General features: G+C 39.0%; 1 protein-coding gene across 1 annotated transcript in view; it reads right to left on the reverse strand.

Annotated features, from left to right (window-relative positions):
* The window catches only part of LOC132821330 (coiled-coil domain-containing protein 150-like), an 88,770-nt gene that overhangs the window by 27,305 nt on the left and 37,811 nt on the right, over positions 1 to 23,654 (reverse strand). Inside the window, exons 14-19 of the mRNA XM_060833914.1 lie at positions 23,412 to 23,495; positions 17,990 to 18,097; positions 7,207 to 7,335; positions 6,400 to 6,569; positions 3,227 to 3,353; positions 173 to 367 (exon numbers count right to left, since the gene is read on the reverse strand). Of these exons, the coding sequence (XP_060689897.1) occupies positions 173 to 367; positions 3,227 to 3,353; positions 6,400 to 6,569; positions 7,207 to 7,335; positions 17,990 to 18,097; positions 23,412 to 23,495 (813 nt within the window). The remainder of the gene's footprint in view (positions 1 to 172; positions 368 to 3,226; positions 3,354 to 6,399; positions 6,570 to 7,206; positions 7,336 to 17,989; positions 18,098 to 23,411; positions 23,496 to 23,654) is intronic.

Raw genomic sequence — 23,654 nt, forward strand, 5'->3', positions numbered from 1 at the left:
CTTACTTTTCCCTTTGTTATACAGAAAGTTCTTGATTTAAGATGATCGGAAAGTGGGTCTTTTTATGGAAGTTGCATTTCTACAATGAACAGAGTTGGGAGACTGTAAAATTTCATAGCCTGGTCTTTAAAAATGTGTTTACACACAAAGAAAAAAATCATACTGCACATACCTTCATTCTTTCTGTATTTTGTGCATAGGTTGTTTTGGTCTCCAGATGATGTTTTAGTTGAATCTTTTGATCTTTTATCTTTGTTTTCTGACTTTTTATCAATTTCTCAAATTCAGAAACTTTCAGTCGCAATTCTCTATTGGCTCGTGACACTTCTGCAGTCTTGGATGTGGCATTACTTAGACATTTTTTAAGCTGTGAAGTTGGGGAAAAAAAATTGCAAGTCAAGAAAAAGGTAGGCCTTGGCAAACAGGTACTTCTGATTGCATTATCTTCTACTCAAATAAAATGCAATTCTTGCTAACGTTTAGAAAATAAATTAAAGGTTTGATTTGTGTGGAATTAAAGTGAGAAATCTGTTTCTCCACCAAAACCTGTTTCTAATCAAGTTAAAAATAACAACACCAAGTTATAGACCAACAGGTTTATTTGGAAACACTAGCTTTCAGAGCACTGCTCCTTCACCAGGTAGTAGTGGAATATAAGATCATAAGACACAGAACTTATAGCAAAAGTTTACAGTGTGATGTAACCTAAATTATATATTGAAAAAGACCTGGATTGTTTAACTTTCATCTTATAGAATTACCATATCGGTTTCAGTTCATGTGTTAATCCCAGAACTTTTTAAAAGTACATTCTCAAGTGAACTTTAACAGTAGATGCCATGTCAGCCCAGATAATGCATTGAAGGTGTGATGTGCCATGTGTGAGGCTGCCTGTGCACCAATGTTCAGACAGATTCTATTTCGAAACAAAGAAATACAGCATCTTACATGGATTCACGCAGTTTTTGATCAAAATAAAACATAATTCTGCAAGTACGAATTCACCCCACAAACTTATATGGGTGTGCGGGGGCGGGGTTAGGTATGAATGTCTGTGGGAATGTGTGTAGATGTCTGAGTGTAAAGGGGTGTAAGTCTGAGAGAGGGGGCGTGTGTAGGAGTGTATGTGTGAATGTATGAGAAAGGGTGTGTGTGTGTAGTGCAGTGGGGTCACTTGTAGTGTGTCATGAACCCAAGGTCCTGGTTGGGGCCATCCCCATGAGTGCCAATCTTGGCTAACAGCCTTTGCTTGGCCACTTTGCGTTGTTGCCTGTCCTGAAGTCTGCCTTGGAGGATGGTCACCCGAAGGTCAGAGATCGAATGTCCCAGATCACTGTAGTGTTTTCCGGCTGGGAGGGAATACTCCTGCCTGGTGATTGTTGTGTAGTGTCTATTCATCTGTTGCTGTAGACTCTGCACGGTCTCACCAATGTACCTTGCATCAGGGCATCCTTGCCTGTAGCGTATGAAATAGACAACGCTGGCTGAGTCACGTGAGTACCTGCCAGTACATGGTGGATGGTGTCCCCACGTGTAATGGTGGTATCTGTGTCGACACTGACACATCTTGCAGCATCTACCGAGACAAGATTATACTGTACGGTGTTGTCCTGAAAGCCAGCAGCTTGCTGTAAACAATGATCTGTTTGAGGTTTGGTGGTTGTTTAAAGGCAAGAGGTGGAGGCGGGAGGAAGGTCTTGGCGAGGTGCTCATCCTCATTGATAATGTTTTGCAGGCTGCAAAGAACATGGTGTAGTTTCTCGGCTCCTGGGAAGTACTGGACAACGAAGCTGTCAGTTACAGCTCGTGTCTGTTTCCTGAGGCGCGTCGGAACTAGCGGTCAATGAGTTGTGCATCGTACCCTGTTCTTATGAGGGCATCCTTGGGTACTTCCAAGTGCCCAACTATACAATTCATTTCTGGCTTCAACCAAGGCCAAACATTTGAGTGGACAGCCAAACTGTTCTAGTAAGATGATTTGCACCTTTAATTATGTTGAGGTTTTAACACTATAGCATAACACAATAGTTGCGTTCCTGTGCAAATTCATGCTATAAAAAATTGTGCTATGTAAAACTGCTGTAGAAAATTGCTATACCCGTTCAGCAGAAAGTTTACATTATCCAAACAGTGTCCATGACTCGTCAATTGCATTATAGCCAATTTGCGTTGATGGAACCTGTGTTATACCGGAACGACCTGTACTTTAACAACATAAGAACAAAAAGAATTTGGGCTTTACCACTCAGTGTGCTTCGTTCGTTGTACACAGACACCTTATAAATGTCCAGTCTTTCAGTGTAATGCCAAGAAATAATTGATCTGTGCATGGCTGTTCCATACCCTTGCAATTTGTTAACGACTCATACTTGATCATTATTTTTCACAGAAATAATAAATGTTTCAATTTATTTGTGAAAAAAAGACAAAAGTAACTACTTTGATTGCACCTTAATACCTATACTTTATTTTTAAAGACTTTATATATCTAGTGGTCTACTCTCCTGAGTCATAACGCTTCAGATTCAAGTCCCACATCAGGCATGAACACAAATCCAGGCTGACTTTCCAGAGATGCCATCAGATGAGGGGCATAACTTTAAGGTAAGGAGCAGGAGATTTGTAGAGAATGTGAGGAAAAATGTTTTCACTCAGAGTGTGTGGGAATCTGGAACTCACTGCCTATAAGTGAGACAGAAGCTCTCATAACATTTAAGAAGTATTTAGATGTACACTTATGATGTCAAATCATGTAAAGCTACACACCAAATGCTGGAAAAGGAGATTAGAATAGTTAGGTCGTTGTTTTCGACCAGTGCAGACTCAAATAGGTCAAAGGAACATTTTCTGTGCTGGACACCTCTAGACTAAGAACCCTTTTGCTTGGCTAGACAAATGTAAAAGATTCCATGACATTACTTTGAAAAAGAGCAAAGAGTTTTTGCCAGTGTCACGGTCAATATTTATCCAATTGTTATAAAAGACAGATTATCTAGTTATTATCCCATTGCACTTTGAGATTTAGGCACAGATTGGCTGCCACGTTATCTACATTACAACAGTGACAATATTTTGAAAGTCTTCAGTAACTACAGAGAGCCATCAAAAACATTGTAGAAATGCAATTCTTTCTTTTACACAAATCATTTGTCTCATTGTTATTTTTAAACAAATCATTGCCTTGGGTATTTGTGTTTCACTTTCGGAAAAATGCAATCAGACTTACTTCCATTATTTCTTTCTGGCTGGCCTTCATCTCAATCTCTCTCTCACTTTGGAACTGTTTTTTCAGGGCTTCGATCCGTTCAGTGAACATCTTTGATTCAATTTTAGCGTCCTTGAATTCTTGTCCCCTTCAGAGTTTTCATAATAGGCAGGATGAGCAACAAAACAACAGCAGTTTAAATTTATACCATCATTATCATCAAATATAAGTTACAAAGATAATAGATCTCACAATTATAGTTCTGCCCAATGTAAGCCCTAAACACAAACTCTAGCAATTTGGCTGAGGCGAGACTAGAAAATTGTAACTGATCTCATTATATTGAGCATGGTACTAAAGTATTTGAACAGAAGTAAAATCAATGAGAATCACAGATAAAATCTTTCAACTATTAGAATCCAAATGCATAGTCGTGAATTTTGTAGGCCAAACATTGTAACCCCAGAACATTGCTAGTGGAGTTTCTCAAAACAGTTTCCTCAGCCCAAACATCTCCATTTAACTGTTCACTTTTCATCCCACATTCTTCATTGCCATTCACAATTTCTGCCAATCTAAAGGAGATTCCAGACAAGGTTTAAGCTGACGACTTACAATTAAGATTCATGGTTCATAAATTTAGGAAATATCCATCTTCAAGAACATCACTAGACCTCAATGGCAACGCCATCAAGTCCTGACAATCCACATTCTGAGGAGCATTGCTGACAGAAGTTTAACTAAAGCAATCCCAATAACAAAATGACTATCAGAATGGACAGAGACTATATTGTGGAATGAGTAGATCACCACTTAACCCCTTGTGTTCTCTTCCATGCCCTTTATTTGATCTAAAAGGCTTGTCAAAATGTGGGAATGTGCACTTGCCGATGACTGCAGAGGGAAAAGCATTGAGAAAGCTCAGCAGGGGTGGCACAGTGGCTCAGTGGTTAGCATGTTGCCTCACAGTGCCAGGGACCCCGGATCAATCCCAGCCTCGGGCGACTGTCTGTGTGGAGTTTGTACATTCTCCCAGTGTCTGCATGGGTTTCCTCCAGGTGCTCCAGTTTCAAAGATGTGTAGGTCAGATGAATTCGCCATGCCAAACTGCCAATAGTGTTAGGTGCATTAGTCAGAGGGAAATGGATCTGGGTGGGTTGCTCTTCGGAGGGTCAGTGTGAACCTGTTGGGCCAAAGGGCCAGTTTCCACACTGTAGGGAACCGAATCTAATTACACAGGATTATAACAGGACTATAACAGGAGAAGGCTGTATGTTTGATTAATTTCCATGCCACTGGACACAATGCTGAACATCCATTCCTTCTGGGAATATATGATAAATTATCTACAGATCAACTGCTGCACATTTACTGTGACACCCATATCCCACTCTTTGAATTCTATCAAAAAGGACAACTGCAAGAAGATCATCACATCCAAATTCCTCTCCAAGTCACACAACGTGGCAGTGTTCTATGTTATCTACAAGGTGCACTGCAGTTACTCACTAAGGCTCTTCCAACAGCACGGTCCAAACTCAGACCTCTATCATCTAGAAGGACAAGTGCGGAAGATACATGGCACAACCACCACCTGCAATTTCTCCTGCAAGCCAAATACCATTCTGATTTGGAAGTATACTGCTGTTCCTTCACCATTGATGGTAAAAATTCTGAAACTCCTATTTCCAACAGCACTTTGGGTGCCAATATGTTCAAAGGACTGCAGTGATTCAAGAAGGTAGCTCACCACCATCTCCTCCAAAGCAATTAGGGATGGACAATGTTGGCTGAGCCAGCAACACCATAACTGATTTAAAAGTTTTAAAATAGCTCACTGAAGTCTTGGAGTATGACTCTGGCACAGGACTGAATATTTGTTTGGAGCAAAATTATGGCAGATGCTGGAATCTGTACTGAATGCTACTCTAGACTCTAAATTCTCTCTGCATGACCCAGTGTGACCTCCACCATATGTTGTTTTCAGTATAGGACTGAACATTCTTTGAGTAAAAAGGATATTTTAGCAACTATAAATTTACAATTGCACCTATTCTGTATTTCCTTCGTATCAGGTTCCTCAAATTAAAATGGATTTGATGAGCTCCCAAAATATTACTTATAAAAGCAGTGTCAACAAGACTATGAGAAGGGTATGATAAGGAATCTTTTCAAGTATTAAATCTTATTTTTAAAAAATAAAAATGAGACATATTTGAAAGTGGTTTATGGTGTTTCTTACTTTTGAAGTCAGAACAAGCAATAAACAGTCTTACGCAACAGTGGCTGCAACCTCCCCTGGAGTGCTTTCCAGGCAACTGGGAGCCAAGCCAATTAATCAGATTGGATTCTAAGGGAAATTCTACAAAAATAAAGAGCTATTAAGTTAAAATTCCATAAGCATGTGGAGGACTCAGTTCATCAGTTTACACTTTGGTGTATGATGGATCCATGAAAAGACCATCAGATCTTCCAGACTGGTAGTTGACATCACAGTTAATTTAATCTACAGGCATATTGGAGAAGGTAATTTTTCTCAGTTGTGAATAATGTACATGGGTGTTGTTGGAGATTGTACTTGGGATGTTTGGGGATTTGTAATGGTGTGTTATTGGGTGTTAACAGGAATCATTACCATGTGATGCAAAATCATTGTGTTCTAAGTAAATAGTTGGGTTTATTCATTTTTTAAATCTCCTTTGCTTAATAAACTTTTGGTTTATTGTGCAGACCAACTGTGCAACATTATGTGCCCATTAGGAGAGATCACTCCAATAAAACCAAACAAAACAAGATCTATCAAGCCAGATTTCAGTCTGTGATCTGACTTACCCAACAATAACAAAAGTTGGGATCATAACAGAAGAATGAATAATGTATAGCTTGGAGGGATACTTGCAGGTGGTAGTGACTTTGTCCTTCAAGCTGACTGAGGCTGTAGAGTTTGAAGGCACTGTCAAAAGAGCCTAGATGCCACGTTAGAACAGTAATAGTCGACAATATAATTTTGCATCCTAATCTATTTTCACTTTGAAACAGCATGATTGCCACGTTAATAAGTTTGGTTCTTCATTTAAAAAATGCATTCAAATCACTCTGATTTTGTTGGGTATGATAAGGATTGTTGTTTAAACTACAAATTCAGAAATGCAATATTTTGAAAAACATTATCTATAAATATAGCATCTTCTTACTTGTCCCGTTGCAAGTAACTGATCTCTGGTTCTCTTTGTCCAAGTCCCACTTGTAGATTCTCCACTGTCTGTTGGAGTTTTATGTGTGATGCCAATACATTTTCTAAAGTCACTGTCATTTGACTATTATCTTGTTTAGAATCTGTTAAACTTTCCTGAGGTTTTACAATCTGGAAAGTAAGTTAACAATCAGATCAGTTAAGGAATGGAGTTGTGAATTATTAAAGCACAAGTAGGTTCTTGATAGTAGGGTCTTGGATACTACATTAGATAGTTCCACAGCTAAACGCCAATCTTCACATTTAAGACTTTTTCTAAAACTTATTTGTCTTTCTTTAATGCATCTGCACTGACAAATCAATAACAAGCTAACAGGTATGAAAAAAGAGCTATCATAATATAATTCCTAGACATTGAAGTTTCTTCAGAATCAAACTATGAATAAATAAATAATATTGTTGAAAACTAAACATGATTATTTGATCTCTTCAGCAGTGAACACCATGTGCCGTGGCAAAATAATTGTTCAGCTGATAATTCAGTAGAGTCGTTTCCTCGCAGTGGGAGTAGCTCCACACAGATTCTTATTATCACACTGAGAAGCATTCAACATACTATCTGATCGATGAATCTTAATGCTGATTCTGTTCTCGTATTTTTGATATTTATGGAAGTAGCACTGTTCAGTCCATCTGAACCAATATCTGACCGTACTGTTGTTCCATAAAAGTATTAAAGTACATAAATCAATTATCCTTACTAACAGTTACAATATAAAGAAAAAAGCATTTTTATTCATGTTTTCACCTTGTGTGATTCTCTTACTTCCATCATCTCTATATATTTTCTTAACTTTTGGATTTCTTGAAAGGCTTCATCACGAGATTTAGTTGCCATTGCAAAATCTTCCTCTTTTTGTTTCATTAACAACTGAGCCTGGTCGAAAGAGAAGTCAATATATATTGACAACAAGGAACATATGAAATGCAAGTTTTGCAATGATGCTCAACTCACTTCTAGTTTATTAATTCAAACGTATGTAGAAACTCTTTAATTCAAACAATTCAGCAGGGTGAATATTAACCCATTAAAAAAAAACAAAGTTCAAATATGCAAAATCAGAATCCTGACCTGAATCTGCCACCTTCTGGTTTTAATGGGAGTGACAGTGGATGGGAAACCAAACCCCACCCAAAGAGTTGCCCAAAGTCAGCAACTCATCGCTAAGTGCAACAAGACAAAGAGTGCCAAGTATAAAGCTTGGAGAATGGTGGAATCTTAAGGAATACTTTTAAAGGCTAATCTCTTTCTAACATTTAGTCTAATTTTCATTTAACATTTAACTACATGCTTAAAATTGTTTCTTTCAGTCTTAGGAATAAATAGGATCCCAATGAGAGAGACTAATGATTTACTTCAGCCGCTAATTCTTTTTTCTTGTCAGCAGTGTTGACTCACCTCTGAAGAATTTCAATTAAGAAAACACAGATGAACTTGCACACAAAGTTAGCAAGCACAAAAGGAATAGTTCATGACTGAGTTGAGCTTGAAACAGAGTGAGAATTGGCAATTTTGAGACTGAGAGAATTTGTTGCAGTGTAGGAGGAGATGCTGTTCTGACTTATTATGTAAAAGAAATGGGCCAAGAGAGCAGCCAGACAGCAGCCGCAGCAGGATGTGAGAGCTGGAGCCTGAAAATTAATTAAATGAGCAGATATATGAGTAGTCAGTGAGCTTGTGTTTTATTCATTTCTATAAACAGGAGAACTTTAAATTGATAATGGGAATATACAAATGTTATAATAAATTTAGAATTTAACTAGTTAAGTTGCTTGATATAACAATAGATTATTATTGGGTTATTTCTTAACTTAATTAAATTAAATGCAATAAATATGGCAGGGCAAATAATGTATTGCACCGATCGTACCCCTGGGAGCTGGCAGGCAGCAGCAACCACGTCTGCAATAAAGGTTTATGATGATTTAGAAGCTACAGACACAGTGATGCATCAAGGAGGAGAAAAGCTACCTGGATACTTTGTTCAAAAAGTTAGTCAAACCCCTGAAACTAAGGTCTTTTGATTTGGTCTGTGGTCAGGTTCAGGAAGATTTGACTGCAAGTGAAGTAGACAAAGCAGCAGAGGAATCGAAAACCCTTAGACCTTGTAATTTTTTAGTGAGTGGGGGCTATAAGTTGAATTAGCAAACCAACCATGGCAGTGTGACACAGGAAGTCTTCAAGGGGGTGGACTAAACAGGAATGTAGTGGCAGTAACGGACAGGATAAATGGCAGAGAAGTTTTGTACTGCTGAAAGTGGGGCTAGAAGGATGGACCTTACAGTGGGGTCAGATTGTGATGAGGAGTCAGTTATGTGGTCAGTTATATGTGCACTGAAGAAGTATTGGGTAAAGTGGGAGATGTAATGTAGGGGCAGGCTTCACATGAACTGTCTGAGACCAATATTCTAGCAAATTGTACAACCATGCCAGCAGAATTGGTTTTAGACGAAATAGTGGGAATTTAGACCTTAGAAAAGGAGGTGGTTAATCAATTGAAATAATGAGATAGTAGAGAAAGGTAGGAATTCATGAACAAAATAGAAATTGCTGGAAAAATTCTGCAGGTCTGGCAGCATCTGTGGAGAGAAAGCATAGCGAACAGTTTGGGTACAGTGACCCATGCAACTCATGCAATTCATGATAACTAGAATATGGCAGGCACAGATAAGGAACACAAACCTAAAAGTACACCACCAGATAAGGCCAGGGACTACAATATATCGTAAAGGTAGAGTTAAAGGCTTTGTATCTGAATGTGTGTTGAATTTGTAATGAAATGGATGAAGTGTTAGTACAGACAAAATAAATATGATGCAAAGGGAGGGCATTACGGCAGTCTCAAGAAGTTTCAGTCCAGTGATGAGTATCCTAGTGGCTGAATCTTTCAATTGTACAGTTTTGGACAAGTTGCACACCTACAGTGTGTCTGGAACAGCCTGATTAAAATGGTACCTAAAATCCATAGTTAATAAGAATTGGAACAAAATTAAGGAACTTGATTTGGGTTTGGGAATGATAATGCGTTAACATTTCTCATAAAATAGCTGGAATCAATTATTCTATTAGGGTAGATGTATCTAATGAAATATCATTCTTATTAAGTCATCAATGAAGAAAGCACAGATGAAACTTGAGATGGAAAATGACAAAGTACTGTATTTGGAAAATCTACGAAAACTGCAGTTTCTATAACCAGGACACGTTTGCAAATCTTTAAAGGGGATAAGTGCTAAGAGAAAAAATGGCAATTGGGCTAAAACTTCATATGCAATTTGCCCATCCATCCCACTAAAAGATCAAAACATTTAATAAAGATCGCAGGAGTAAGGGATGAAAAATACAATAAGGTTCTCCACTGACAGGTCTCTCCTATTTAATATTCTATTTTGGTACCCAGTTTTAGTAGTTGTCCCATGGATCTGATGGCCTCATTTTGATCATCAAAATGGATTTGACCTTCATCCAATAAACTGTCAATTTTAATAGTCTGATTCTCGTACCTATACAATATATATGAACATCTGGATTAGGAGCAGGACTAGGCCAATCAGCCATTGAGACTGTTCCATTATAAGATCAATGCTGATCTGATTGCAACCTCAAATCGGCATTCCTGTCAAGTGCTGATAAATTTTCACCCCCTTGCTTAATGAGAATCGATCTAAGACTGCCTTAAATATTGTCAAGGACTGTGCTTCCGACACCTTTGCAGGAAGATAGTTCCAAACATTCACGACCTTTCTGAGTGAAAAATATTTACCTTATCTCAGTTTTAAATGGGCAACCCTTGACTTTTAAACAATGATTCCTAGTTCTAAATTTTCCAATAGAGTCATAGAGATGCTAATTCAACTTATAGCATGGAAACAGACCCTTCGGTCCAACCTGTCCATGCCAACGAGATATCCCAATCCAATCTAGTCCCACCTGCCAGCACCTGGCCCACATCCTTCCAAGCCCTGCTTATTCATATACCCATCCAAATGTCTCTTAAATGTTGCAATTGTACCAGCCTCCATCACTTCCTTTGGCAGCTCATTCCATACACGTACCACCCTCTGCGTAAAAATGTTGCCCCTTAGGTCCCTTTTATATCTTTCCCCTCTCATCCTAAACCTATGCCCTCTAGTTCTGGACTCCCCAACCTCAGGAAAAATACTTTGCCTATTTACCCCATCCATGTCCCTCATAATTTTGTAAACCTTTAAAAGGTCACCCCTCAGCCTCCAATGCTCCAGGGAAAACAGCCCCAGCCTGTTCAACCTCTCCCTACAGCTCAAATCCTCCAACCCTGGCAATATCCTTGTAAATCTTTTCTGAACCCTTTCAAGTTTCACAACATCTTTCCGATAGGAAGGAGACCAGAATTGCACGCAATATTCCAACAGAGGCCTAACCAATGTCCTGTACAGCTGCAACGTGACCTCCCAACTCCTGTGCTCAATACTCTGACCAATAAACGAGAGCATACCAAATGCCTTCTTCACTATCCTATTGACCTGTGATTCAACTTTCAAGGAGCTATGAACCTGCTCTACAAGGTCACTTTGTTGAGCAACACTCTCAGACCTTACCATTAAGTGTCTAAGTCCTGCTAAGATTTGCTTTCCCAAAATGCAGCACCTCGCATTTATCTGAATTAAACTCCATCTGCCATTTCTCAGCCCATTGTCCCATGTAGTCCAGATCCTGTTGTAATCTGAGGTAACCCTCTTTGCTGTCCACTACACCTCCAATTTTGGTGTCATCTGCAAACTTACTAACTGTACCTCTTATGCTCACATCCAAATCATATATGTAAATGACAAAAAGTAGTGGACCCAGCACTGATAAATAACCCTCCACCACAACCCTCTGTCTTCTACCTTTGAACCAGTTCTGTATCCAAATGGCTAGTTCTCCCTTTATTCCGTGAGATCTAACCTTGCTAACCAGTCTCCTATAGGGAACCTTGTCGAAAGCCTTACTGAAGTCCATATAGATCACATCTACCGCTCTATCCTCATCAATCCTCTTTGTTACTTCTTCAAAAAACTCAAATCAAGTTTGTGAGACATGATTTCTCATGTCATGTTGACTGTCCCTAATCAGTCCTTGCCTTTCCAAATACATGTACATCCTGTCCCTTAGGATTCCCTCCAACAGCTTGCCCACCACCGAGGTCAAGCTCACTGGTCTGTAGTTCCCAGTGAGGCTTGTCTTTACTGCCCTTCTTAAACATTGGCACCACCAACCTTCAGTCTTCAAGCACCTCAGCTGTGACTATTGATGATACAAATATCTCAGCAAAAGGCCCAGCAATCACTTCTCTAGCTTCGCACAGAATTCTAGGGTACACCTGATCAGGTCCTGGGGATTTATCCACCTTTAGGAGTTTCCAGACATCCAGCACATCCTCCTCTGTAATATGGACATTTTGCAAGATGTCAACATCTATTTCCCTACAGTCTATATCTTCCATATCCTTTCCACAGTAAATACTGATGCAAAATACTAGTTTAGTATCTCCCCCATTTTCTGCGGCTCCACACAAAGGCCACGTTGCTGAACTTTGAGGGGCCCTATTCTCTCCCTAGTTACCCTTTTGTCCTTTATATATTTGTAAACACCCTTTGGATTCTCCTTATTTCTATTTACCAAAGCTATCCTTTTTGTCCTCCTGATATCCCTCTTAAGTATACTCCTACTTCCTTTACACTCTACTAAGGATTCACTCGATCTAGCCTGCCTATACCTTACATATGTTTCCTTCTTTTTCTTCACCAAACCCTCAATTTCTTTAGTCATCCAGCATTCCCTATACCAGCCAGCCTTTTCTTTTACCCTAACAGGAATATACTTTCTCTGGATTCTCGTTATCTCGTTCCTGAAGGCTTCCGATTTTACCTGTGAACATCTGCCCCCAATCAGCTTTTGAAAGTTTTTGCCTTTTACTGTCAAAATTGGCCTTTCTCAAATTTAGAACTTCAACTTTTAGATCTGGTCTATCCTTTTCCATCACTATTTTAAATCTAATGGAATTATGGTCATTGGCCACAAAATGCTCCCCCACTGACACTTCAGTCACCTGCCCTGCCTTATTTCCCAAGAGTAGGTCAAGTTTTGCACTCTCTCTAGTAGGTACATCCACATACTGAAATACAAAATTTTCTTGTACACTGAAATTCCTCTCCATCTAAACCTTTAATACTATGGCAGTCTCAGTCTATGTTTGGAAAGTTAAAATCCCCTACCCTATTATTCTTTTGGTTGGTGAGATCTCCTTATAAGTTTGTTTCTCAATTTCCCTCTGACTATTAGAGGTCTATAATACAATCCGAATAAAGTGATCATCCCTTTCTTATTTCTCAGTTCCACCCAAATGACCTTTTGGATGTATTTCCAGGAATATCCTCCCTCAGCACAGCTGTAATGCTATCCCTTATCAAGAACACCACTCCCCCTCCTCTCTTCCCTTCCTTTCTATCCTTCCTGTAGCATTTGTATCCTGGAATATTAAGCTGCCAGTCCTGCCCATCCCTGAACCATGTTTCTGTAACTGCTATGATATCCCAATCCCATGATTCTAACAATGCCCTGAGTTCATCTGCCTTCCTTGTTAGGCCCCTTGCATTGAAATAAATGCAGTTTTAATTTATTAGTCCTACTTGTCCCTGCCTGCCCTGACCGGTTGACTTACTTCTGTTCTCAACTGTACCAGTCTCAGTTCGATCTCTTTCCTCAGTATTTCTCTGGGTCCCACTCCCCCCACCTTACTAGTTTAAATCCTCCCGAGCAGCTCTAGCAAATCCTCCCCTTCCAATTTCGGTGCAATCCATCCTTCTTGTAGGTCATTTATACCCCAAAAGAGATTCCAATGATCCAAAAATGTGAATTCTTCTCCCATACAGTAGCTCCTCAGCCACGCATTCATCTGCTCTATCCTCCTATTCCTGCCCTCACTAGCTCGTAGTACTGGGAGTATTCCAGATATTACTATTGTCGAGGACCTCCTTTTTAAATTCCTGCCTAACTCTCTGTAATCTCCCTTCAGAATCTCAACCTTTCTATGTCGTTGGTTCCAATGTGGACAATGACCGCTTGCTGGCCCCTCTCCCCCGTGAGAACATTCTGCACCCTCTCTGAGACATCCTTGATCCTGGCACCATGGAAGCAACACACCATTCTGTTTTTTTGCTGCTGGCCATAGAAACGTCTGTCTGTACCTCAGACTAGAGAATCCCTTAACACAATTGATCTCTTGGAACCCGACATACCCCTCATTGCTTTAGAGCCAGTCTCAATAACAGAAACTTGGCTGTTCATGCTACGTTCCCCTGAGAATCCATCACCCCCTACATTTTTAAAACGGGATACTTATTTGAAATGGGTATGGCCATAGAATATACCTGCATTAGGTTCCTACCTCTCTTACCTGTCTATCTATGTGACTGTATCTGAGACTCCCCACCCTTCCTATAACTGCCATCCATTACATACTGTTGCTGTTGCAAATTCCTCATTGCTTCTAACTGTCTCTTCAACCGATCCATTCGATCTGATAAGATTCGCAACCAACATTTATGGCTGATATAACCTGCAGTAACCCTTAAACTCTCTTTAAATTCCCACATCTGACAAGAAGAGCATTTCACTCTACTGAAGGCCATTTTCGCTCCTTCACAATCTACAGACCCAGAAAATACCGTCTTATTCCTCTACAAAACACTGCCCCAGGTTAAATTAATAGTTAAGGCTTATATTTTAAGTTTAATCAAGAGACATATCTCAAAAAACATACAATCAAGAAAGAACCCACTCTACTCACTACTGCAGACTTTCTGTAGACCACTTAAAATAATTAACGTATCTGATTCTGTGCTATGAACCTCGCCCAAACAGTTCCTCCAAGATCAGTTGTGAATTTCACTGTTAATTTTACCAGATGCACTTCGATGTCCAGCAATACATGAATTCAAACAGCAAAGACAGTACTGTGCTGGTTCACTCTGGTGTCAGTTTCTTTTTCTCTCCCTCTCCTGCACTGACCTCACCATGTGCTTCCTTTGTCTGTTCTTCTCCCTTTTAAAATTGCTGTTGTTTTGACATTTTCTTTCCAAAGTTCCTAAACAATGCAACAGCATATGAAACAGTAATTGCTGCTCCTGGAATTCAAGGAAATCACCTCTAGCACTTAAAATACCTCGAAAAAAAAAGGAGCAGCTGTTATAGTCAGAAATTTTTCCCGTCCTCCATCTTGGATTACCCAGATTGGTCTGGGTGAGTCATGTTTCAGAGGATTGGTGTGGATTTGTTGGACCGAAGGGCCTGTTTCCACACTGTAGGGAATCTTATCTACCTAAATTTGTGTAGTCAGCAAATCTGACAACCATATCTTCCAGGCCTTATCGAGGTAAGTTATATAAATTGTAAAGCATTCAAGTATCAGCTCCAATTCATGTGGAACATGTTACATCTTGCCAATATGAAAAAGACTCACTTATGCCTACAGTTTGTTTTCTGTTAGTCTGAAAAGCTTCTATCCAAGCTAATAAACTACCTCTACACCATGACTTTTTAATTCCAGCAATCACCCTTGATGTGACACCTCATTTAGTTACCCACATAAAGTAAATCCACCAGTTCCTCAGCACATTGGTCAAAAATGATTTCCCTTTCACAAAATCATCTTGACTCTGCCTGATTAACTTGAACTTATCCATGTCTCCTACTTTAATGTCTTAAATATTAGCTTCCCCATGACAGATGTTAACCTAAATGGCCTGCTTTTTGTTTCCTCTCAATTTTTTGAATAAAGGAGCTACATACACTATTTTCTAATCTTATCAAATGTTCTGAAAAACCAGAAAAATTTGGAAAACTGAAACTGATGCATTAACTATCTCATTATCTAGGTACTTTTAAAATCCCAAGACGAAGTTCATCAGGGCCCAGGCACTAATAAGCCTGCAGCTCCAACAATTTATTTAGTTCCACCTCTTCAGTGATTGTGATTTTCCCAAGTTCTTATCTCCCATCCATTTCCTGATTTATCACAGCTTCTGGGATGTTACTAATAGTAAAGACTGATACAAAGTATCTGGTTAATTCATCAGCTATTTCCTTATTTTCCATTATTAATTCTCCAGTACCATTTTCTATAAGATCAATGCTCACTTTTTAACTCTTTTTGTCCTTAAATATTTATGAAAAATCTTATGCTCTGGTTTTATATTTCTGTCTAGCTTTTCCTATGCTGGAATATATTGTCTCTTTTGGTCATTTTTTGCTTGTTTTTTTCTTTTCTCCAATCTTCACACCAGCCCCCACCTATCTTGCACAATTATATGCTTTTCTTTTGATGTGATACTATCTTTAATTTTTCTAGTTAGTTACAAATGATGGGTCTGCCTCTTGGAAATTTACCTGCTTGTTGGAATATATCTATTGGATATTTTGAACTACCCCCTTGCATGTCTCCCGCTGCACTTCTGTTGACCTACCCTTTCAGCAATTTTCCAATCACTTCAGCCAGCTCTGCTTTCTTGCCCTCAAAACTGCCTTTATTTAAACCTATAAAAATAGTCTCTGAACCACTCCCCTCTCCCTCAAACTTAATGAAAATTCAATCACAATTTAAGTCACTGCTACCTAAGGGCATATTCACAATGAGATAATTAATTAATTGTATCTGGTTGTAGAATTCCAGGTCTCGCACAGCCTGTTCTCAGCTTGACTCCAGATTGTGTTATTCTAAGCGACTATCCCAAAACCATTCTCTGAACTTGAAACTTAGGCTACCTGTGCACATCTGACTTTCCCCATTAAAATATAGACTAAAATATCCTGTGATTATTGCCAGACCTTTCTGACAAGTTGTCCTATTTCTTCCTTTATTTTCCATCTTACTGTGTTGTTACTGTTGGGTGGGCATGTACACAAGAGAATTCCTATTATTATGGGATAGAGTTAGCAACTTAAATATTATCAGATGAATGTATGCCTCAATTTGTCACAGAGATGATCAGGTGGGGGAATCTGATCCAGTGAGGATCTGAGGTTGGAGTCATGAGAACTCATAGCAAATGATGCACTCACAGACAGACCATTCTGATCATGCCCTGCAGATGTAAATATATATAAAACAGATCCTCAAGCAGCCTCTATCTCCATAATCTCAAATACATTCAGTAGGAAGTAATATTACACCAATATTCAAGTTGTTGATGACCTTTTAACTCGCACTGATAGAGGATTCTTTTGTGTCTTTAAAAACACATTTACAGCTGAATGTGTTTAAGATATATTTGTTTTAACTAGAATGGGATCCTGTCCAACTCCATTTTGAGTTAACCCCTTCCCCCTAAGCTTTGATAGTCTGCATTGCCCTCAGCAAACTTTGCACGTAAACTATTGACTTGGTCATTTACTGGTGGTGGTTAATAGATGGAAAAAAAGACATTGGTGATTTGATGATGGAGGAGACAAAAACAAACATTTAGTTATGTATTATAGCACTTCTGTATAGAAAAAAAGAGATGGAAAAAAAAGAACAAATTAACAGAAGGGGAAGATCTTGTTGGACAGTAGTAATGTCCCTATCCCTGAGCCAGGAGGCCTGGGCTCAAATCCCACCTGCTCCAGAGGTGTGTCATAATGAATGAGTTGGACCCTGTATAACTCTATGACTCTATCAATTCTGGACTGTCCACTATAGAAAAGATGTTGTTAAACTTGAAAGGGTTCAGAAAAAATTTATAATGATGTTGCCAGGTTTGGAGGTTTTGCGTCAAAGGGAGAGGCTGAATAGGCTGGAAACTTTTAACCCTGGAGCATCAAAGGCTAAGTGTGATCTTCTAGAGGTTTATATAATCATGAGGGACATAGATTGGATCAGTAGCCAAAGTCTTTTTCCCCAGGTATTCCAAAACCAGAGGGCATAGGTTTAAGGCAAGGGAAAAGATTTAAAAGGGACCTGAGGGATTTTTTTTCAAGAAGAGGGTAGACAGTGCGCATATCGAATGAACTGACAGAGGTATGGTGGAGGTGGGCACAACTACAATATTCAAGGCATCTGGACGGGTACCTGAATAGAAAGGGTTTAGGAGGATATGAGGACAAATGCTGACAAATCCTAAACAGATAAATTTAAGACAGCTGGTTGGCATGGATGAGTTGAATCGAAGAGTTTATTTCTGTGCTTTATGACTGTCTGAGCAGGGTGATTAAAATACTTTACGCAGAGTGTCGGGGCTCTTGTGGCACAGGTTTAATGTTCTTATCTCTGAGCCAGAAGGCAAGGGTTCAAGTCTCACCTGCTCTGGAGATGTGATCAGGTTCATTAAAAATATCTAACCAGCGTGGTAAGGTACAAAATGGGAGAACATCAAATCAGTGTTAGATACTGACTAAAGCCATGATCTCTGTCTATTCTGTATACTTCCAACACAAGTTCACACTGCACGCTGACTGCCATGTACAAGGTGATGTTCAGTGTAAGCTAGTAAAATTTTAAATCTTATCTCATAAATGTTTCAACGTACATTACCTGAGTATACTTGGTTTCTAGAACAGTGTTAAATTTCCGTAACTGAACATTTGCAGAATTGACATCAGACATGCACTGCAATTCTTCTTGCAATTGCTCCACTCTGGCCTACAAACAACAGAAATGGCAATGATAATGATCTGTTCATATAGCATTGAAACTTAAGCAGTCACAAAAATACCATTTGGAATAATGATGCAGAATATTCTCACCGTTATTTTTTCATGGAATGTGAACATCAGTGACATGGCCAGTATTTGTGGCCATCTCTAACTCTCCTTGAGAAAATAGTGGTGAGTTGCTTTCTTGAAGCATTGTAGTCTATCTGGCATAGGGACAATCACAGCACTGTGAGGAAGGAACTTCTAGGTTTTTTTCAATCTCACAACAGTGAAGGAACAGCAAATTAATTCCAAGTCAGGATGCTGTGCTTGGTTTGAAGGGTGTTTTTCAGATAATCATTGTCAATCTGGTTCCAAGCCAATCAAAGACTCTTCTAACTCCTTCCACACATCAGTCACACGTGTTCCTTTTATTTTGGAAAGCCCACCGCCAAATTGCCCAATTAAATAAGTAACAACAAGCATTGCACACCTAGGCAAATATTCATTAGACATTTTCTAATCAACTTATTCAGACATGTTATTATACACATCTGGAGCAAATCGGGCTTGAATTTGACCAATGCAGCATAACAACCCAAGTATTATAACACACCACAGGAACAGATGGGACTTGCATATGGGCCTAACAACTCAGAGACAGGGACACTATTACTGTGTCAAAAATCCAGGTCTATTCCCTCTTTATATCGAATCAGTCAGTCCATTAATCAATTAACCCAATCATCTGCTTAACTATTTGCTATATTAACAGAATCCCTTTTAAAACGTTTTTTGAAGTTACAAACAATTCTCGGGTGGCGTGTTGCATTGTGGCACTGCCTCTAACTCTAGATCAGGAGGTCTAGGTTCAAGTCCCATCACTGGATTTACTAACCACGAAGTTATGCCATAGCACATCTAAACAAACTGATCAGAACTTTACATGTAATCTTTGAACAAAACAAATGAAAATTAACTAGAATTGTTTTCATATTATACATCTCATTCTCTAATGCAAATGATCAGTAACAAAATTACTTCTTCTCATTCACATATAATACAGCCTGTATTCAGCTTCTTTATTTAAACAAAGGAAGTAACATCTTTAATCACAAAATGATCTAAACACAAATGTACTCCCCAAATGCCTGTTCTCCTTGTCGTTCTTGGTGGCAGAGGGTGCAGGTTTCGAATATGGTTTCAAAAGAGGCCCAGTGGTTTGCTGCATTAAATCTTGTATATAGAATACATTACTGCCACTGCACCCATTTGGAGTAAATGCTTAAAGTGTTGACTAAATAGGCTGTTTGGTCCTGGATGGGGTTGAACTACTTGAATGATTTTGAAATTAAACTCAACAGACTGGTTAGTCAAGCGGAGAGTATTCCACCACACTCTTGAATAAAGCTTTCCAGATGGTGGGCAGGCAATGCAGAGTCAGGAGGTGAGTTACTGCAGGATTCTCAACCTCTGGCCTGTTCTTGTAGCCAGAATGATTGTATGGCTGGTCCAGTCAAATCTTTGGTCAACGGTAACCAAAAAGATGTTGATGACAAGGAATTAAGTGATGGTAATTTTGATGCATGTTAAAGAGAGGTAGTTAGATTCGCTCCAGTTGAAGTTGGTTATTGCTTGACAGCTGTGTGGCAATACATTGCGGTTTATTAGTTACACAATCAATAACTCTTAGTAAACCTACAGAAGTATGACATCAGCCAAAGGCACAGCATTAGTTTTCACAAGTACACTAACAACACTCACTTCTACCTTATTACCATTTCTCTTCCCTCCTCCACTTTTGCTACCAGACAACTTATCTGGCATTCAATACTGAGAAAAATGAAGCCACTGTTTTCAACTCCCACTCCAAATGCTATTCTCTAGCTACAGATATCATCTCTTTCTCTGGCAAGTTTAAAGTTAGGCCAGTCTGTTTGCAACCCGGACCTAAATTTTCAAGCCCAAGGAGTATGCAGGTCAACACATTTTCCACCTTGTCCACACTCACCTCAGTAGAAATTCCTTTGAATGTGGATCAGAGGCCTTGAGATGGACAACACAGGCTGCCTCAATAGGTCTCCAGTACCAAGGTAGGGTATTTAAAAGGGCAGTCTTGGTTCACAGGGACATTTTCCCAATTTTTTAAATTAAACATAAGGTCAACTAGCCTTTATCCCTCACTCCTCCAGCCACTCACACGCCAGCTCCATGCCAACTTAATGCTTAAATGTATCCTCAATCATCTTCATGGCCACTTATAGCCTACGTGCCAATCAATGTCAGTTCAGAAATTTTATTAAAAAATGTATTCATTAAAGCCCATTAATTTTTTTTCATTCCCTTCATTTTTAATCCCTTATCAAAAGGGCCACAACACACTGCAGTACACCAGAACTGCAAAAAGAGGAAGAAGAACACCTATACAATATATTCACCAAAAACGGATACCCCCGCAATTTCATCAACAGATGCCGAAGGGAAAGACAATAGAATGAGGACATGCCACAACCCAAAGGACTAGCCACACTATCATACATCAAACATATTTCTGAATTGACAGCCAGACTACTGTGACCACTAGGACTCATAACAGCACACAAACTAACAGCCACTCTCAGACAACAACTCACCAGGACGAAGGACCTGATACCCAGCATGAGCAAAACCAATGTAGTGTATAAAATCCCATGCAAGGACTGCACAAAACACTACATAGGACCAACAGGAAGACAGCTAACGGTCCGCATCCATGAACACCAATTAGCCATGAAACGACATGACCAGCTATCCTTAGTAGCCACACACTCAGATGATAAGCAACATGAGTTCAACTGGGACAACACTACTATTATAGGACAAGCCAAACAGAGAACAACCAGGGCACTCACCTACAGATTCAATCAATAAGCACATCGACCTGAACCCAATATACTGGCCATGCAGCAGACAGCTGGAACTGACAACCGGAAGTGGCAGATACAAATCACTATAAATGCCGGAGGAAACATCACAGAAGCGCTTCACAGGAGGCTCGCAAACACTGAGGACGTCACCTAGACAGGGGACGAAACGTCTGCAACACAAATTCCCAGCTTGGCGAACAGAACCACAACAAAAAAACAAACCTCTAATAATAAGCTCACAAAGTCAGTGAGTCCCTTGACAATATCTTCGAGCTGTCAATCAAACTATGAACTTCTTAAAAAGGTTATGAATTAAGCTTCAGCCATATAGTCAGTACTAAACAAAGTTAGCAAAGCATGGCAGGGGCCAGGGATCGCAGACAACAGATGTAGAGAAAAATGAATAACAAACAGGGCATTCAGACTGCCAAGGTCAGTAGCTAGATGCCAAACTACCATAGGAAGAATACTTAATGCCTATAAAGACTGTGAGAAACAAAGATTATATTGGATACATGGATACTGAAATGTGGGAATTGCAATATCATGCTGTAATCCGTATAATGCGTGAATGAATTCTATAACCCAGCAGTGAGCTTTAAAGTTCAGTGTTAAGGCTTCCTCTTCAAATGTGTGTAAAAAGTTAATAAATGTTACCTGTTCGCTTGAAGTTCTATATCAATTCATCCAGTACAACGACAACACTTATAAAAATATCTTATTGAAAATATTAATTCATATCATTTGTTGGAATTTTTGAAAATCTTTTCAAAGCAAAAGACATTAGCCAATAGTATTTATAATGATACATCTGTGAAATGCACAAACTGATTTTTCAGAGACAGTCTATGAAATACTCAGTGCTAGGTCACTAAATTACAGAAGCTTAGTAACGGTGTGTTTGCTATGAATGGCAAGATAGTTGACAAAGCTGGCTAGCACTGTCTGAGCAATCGCAGATGGCTAATTGAACATGCACAAGTGTGTGACAATGATGGTCACTGCCGGTTACTCTTGGTGTTCTCAGACTTAACATGGTCGATGAATGATAAAAGGTTGTGACGTGGTTCAACAAGAGGATGCTCCTGGCCAGAATAAAGAAAGCATTTTGCTGGCAGTGGGGTCAAGCTCTGGTCACAGATCTTGTTCAGTATCAGTAGGAAAATGAAACCCTGGAGCAGACAAATGCACCTCTGGCTCCTTTAAAATTACTAAGAAGAAAACCCACAGGTTTCCTAAGAAGGTGAAGCAACAGTGAGGGAACAATTAGGAAAGAAAGCTACAATCAAGAAATAAGAAGTTGCAAGTGTAAAAATCTGTAGCCATAGGCTTTTCTCAAAGCTAGCCCATCTCTCTGAACAAAGCTGAATCCGTATAAAATATGATCTCGGTCCCTTGGCCAGGTTCGTTCTCAACAAAGATCATTTCATATTAAGACAGCAGTCGGTTTTTTGATGCAGAATTTCATTTGATTTAATACTGGTTAAATCCCCACTTTTTCTGTCATAATAAAAGTTGCCTGGTAGACACTTCACGACTCCTTGTGTTCTATTTGGGCTACCCAGAGTGGTAGGTTACACAATTGGTGGTTACATAATTCACAGCCAGTAAAGTGTTGAAACAGTACTATATAGCAATAGACTAAGAAACTGAAAACATGCCAGACAATTTGCACACAGTAAGCTCAGATCAGATGATTATCAGAATAGTCTATGTTTTTTTCTGATAAGGAATAAATATCAGCTCAGATACTGGGGATAGCTCAATCTTTTGGTTTCACACCACTGTCACATGATTTTTTTAAGTCCATCCAATACAGCAGAGAAGTCTAGGTTATTATCTCAACTGAAACATGACACTACAACAATGTAGCATCCCCATACCACCTACACACAGGACTGTTAGCCCAGATTATGTCTGCAGTGGGATTTGAATCTTCAACCTTCTGATTAAGAGGTGAGAGTGCTATCAGCTGAACTATGTCTGATAGAACTGCATTATGTGTGTGTAATATAATGAAAGGTTTTTTAAATAACTGGCTCCTGAAAAGATCAAAGTCACTTCAAGAAAAATGGTTGCTCATTAAACTGTTTTGCAAAAAAAATCATCAAATAGTCAACTTTACAAATTCATGTGCTCTCTTTTGACAAAATATATAGCAGCAGTTTTGTTGATGAAAAGAAGGAGATTGCCCGCCATTATAGAATTAATTTAATTTTCATTCCATTGGTTTTAAGTGAATAAAAGTCAGATTAAATCAACAAACAATAGCTGATTCACTGTGCCAAATATGTGTCAGGCTGTAAAGATAAAAATGTATCCTTCACTATCTGCTAATTTCCACTGACTGGTAATAACATTTTTATTAGCAATTTCTATAACAAATTGAAAATTGGTATTAGTAACTTGAAATACCTGTAGCCTTCCCTTGTCATAAGCCAACTTGTTTTTACTCTCTGTTATTTCAGCAAGGGCATGCTCGATCTGCTCCTGTGCATGCTGGGAAGGAAAAGAACAACTCTATTTTTAAAAAAAGTGATTGTTATGACTTTAAACATTCAGACATCATATTAACATCATTATAATTATATACCCGAGTGAAATACATTCGGTGTAATCTGCTGTGTTACTGATCACAGACAAAAAGGAAAATTAAAT

This window comes from Hemiscyllium ocellatum, chromosome 13 (assembly GCF_020745735.1).
Source record: "Hemiscyllium ocellatum isolate sHemOce1 chromosome 13, sHemOce1.pat.X.cur, whole genome shotgun sequence".
In the NCBI taxonomy this organism is placed as follows: Eukaryota; Metazoa; Chordata; class Chondrichthyes; order Orectolobiformes; family Hemiscylliidae; genus Hemiscyllium; species Hemiscyllium ocellatum.